Source organism: Trichinella spiralis (assembly GCF_000181795.1).
Source record: "Trichinella spiralis strain ISS 195 chromosome Unknown Scfld5787, whole genome shotgun sequence".
NCBI lineage: Eukaryota > Metazoa > Nematoda > Enoplea > Trichinellida > Trichinellidae > Trichinella > Trichinella spiralis.
This window is the reverse complement of record NW_003532726.1, coordinates 1-1175: the sequence shown is the minus strand read 5'-3', so window position 1 is coordinate 1175 and position 1175 is coordinate 1. Positions and strand designations below refer to the sequence as shown.

General features: G+C 39.1%; 1 protein-coding gene across 1 annotated transcript; it reads left to right on the top strand.

Annotated features, from left to right (window-relative positions):
* The first annotated feature begins 257 nt into the window (after positions 1–257).
* Tsp_15440 (zinc finger protein) lies at positions 258–956 on the top strand. Its single transcript, XM_003366580.1, has 2 exons — positions 258–711; positions 850–956. Exons 1-2 carry the CDS (start codon positions 258–260, stop codon positions 954–956), a joined length of 561 nt encoding a protein of 186 aa, XP_003366628.1.
* Positions 957–1175: the final 219 nt, after the last annotated feature.

Below are 1175 nucleotides of genomic sequence, written 5' to 3'. Positions count from 1 at the left end.
TTTTTTTTTGAAACCCACTGAAAAACTAACAAACGAAAACGAGGCTTGATGTGTTTCCAAAGCCGGTGTCACAAATTTTTTGAAAGTAAAATGGCTTGATGTGGGAAAAACTTGTTTGGTGTATGCACTGACGGTGCACCCGCAATGCTTGGCTCTCGGTCTGGCTTTGTGAAGATGGTCAAATCAAAAAACCCATCTATTTTTGCAAATGCACTGTGCAATTCATCGGCAGGCTTTGGTCGCTAAAACTTTGCCTGATGATCTCAGAGAAGACCTTTAATTTTGCCGTGGAGGTTGTCAACTATGTGAAAAGCAGTGCATTGAACACTCGATTATTTGCGTCACTCTGTGAAAGTTTGAATGCTGACCACATGGCACTTCTCTATCATACAGAAGTTCGTTGGTTATCAAAAGGAAACATGCTTGGTCGGATTTATGAACTGAGAGAAGCAGTGGCAGAGTTTTTGGAGCAACGAGGAAGACGCACAATGTGTCGAGCTTTCAAAAGTGAACATTTTCAGCTTAGCCTGGCATATCTTGCAGATATTTTTGAAGCACTGAATTTACTGGATTTGAAACTGCAAGGAGCAAACGCGAATGTTATGGCTCACTATGACATTGTTCAAAGCTTCATTGCAAAAATTTCCTTATGGTTAAAACAAGTTGAAAGAGGAAATTTGACATGGTTTTCAAGACTCAACGAGCTTTTCAGTGATAAATGTATCAGCGAAGATTTGAAAAGAAAAATAAAAGGGCACCTTAGAAGCCTACAAGATGAGTTTTTTTACTATTTTCCTGACGTAGAACCTGAAAACCTGATATATAAACTTGTGAGGAATCCATTTTTAGTTAATGTCGAAGACCTTCCACACGATCTTCAAGAAGAAGCCATTGAACTGCAATTCAACAGCTTAGCTAAAGATAGCTTTGAAAGTATGCCATTAGAAAACTTCTGAGTGAAGTTACAAGCAGAATATCCTAAATAAGTTCACAAAGCTTACGTATATTGATTCCTTTTTCCTCAACGTACCTTTGTGAAACGGGATTCTCAGCTCTCATGACGCTTAATACGCAACATCGAAACAGGCTAAACGTTGAGAGCGACCTGCGATGTACCTTATCACCCACTCCACCAAGAATAGACAACTTAGTCGCAAATAAGCATTGTCAATATT

Coding starts and splice junctions, on each gene's coding strand:
- Tsp_15440 (XM_003366580.1), top strand. CDS start 258: ATGATCTCAGAGAAGACCTTTAATTTTGCCGTGGAGGTTGTCAACTAT. Junction 712..849: donor AAGACTCAACGAGCTTTTCA/GTGATAAATGTA, acceptor ATCCATTTTTAG/TTAATGTCGAAGACCTTCCA.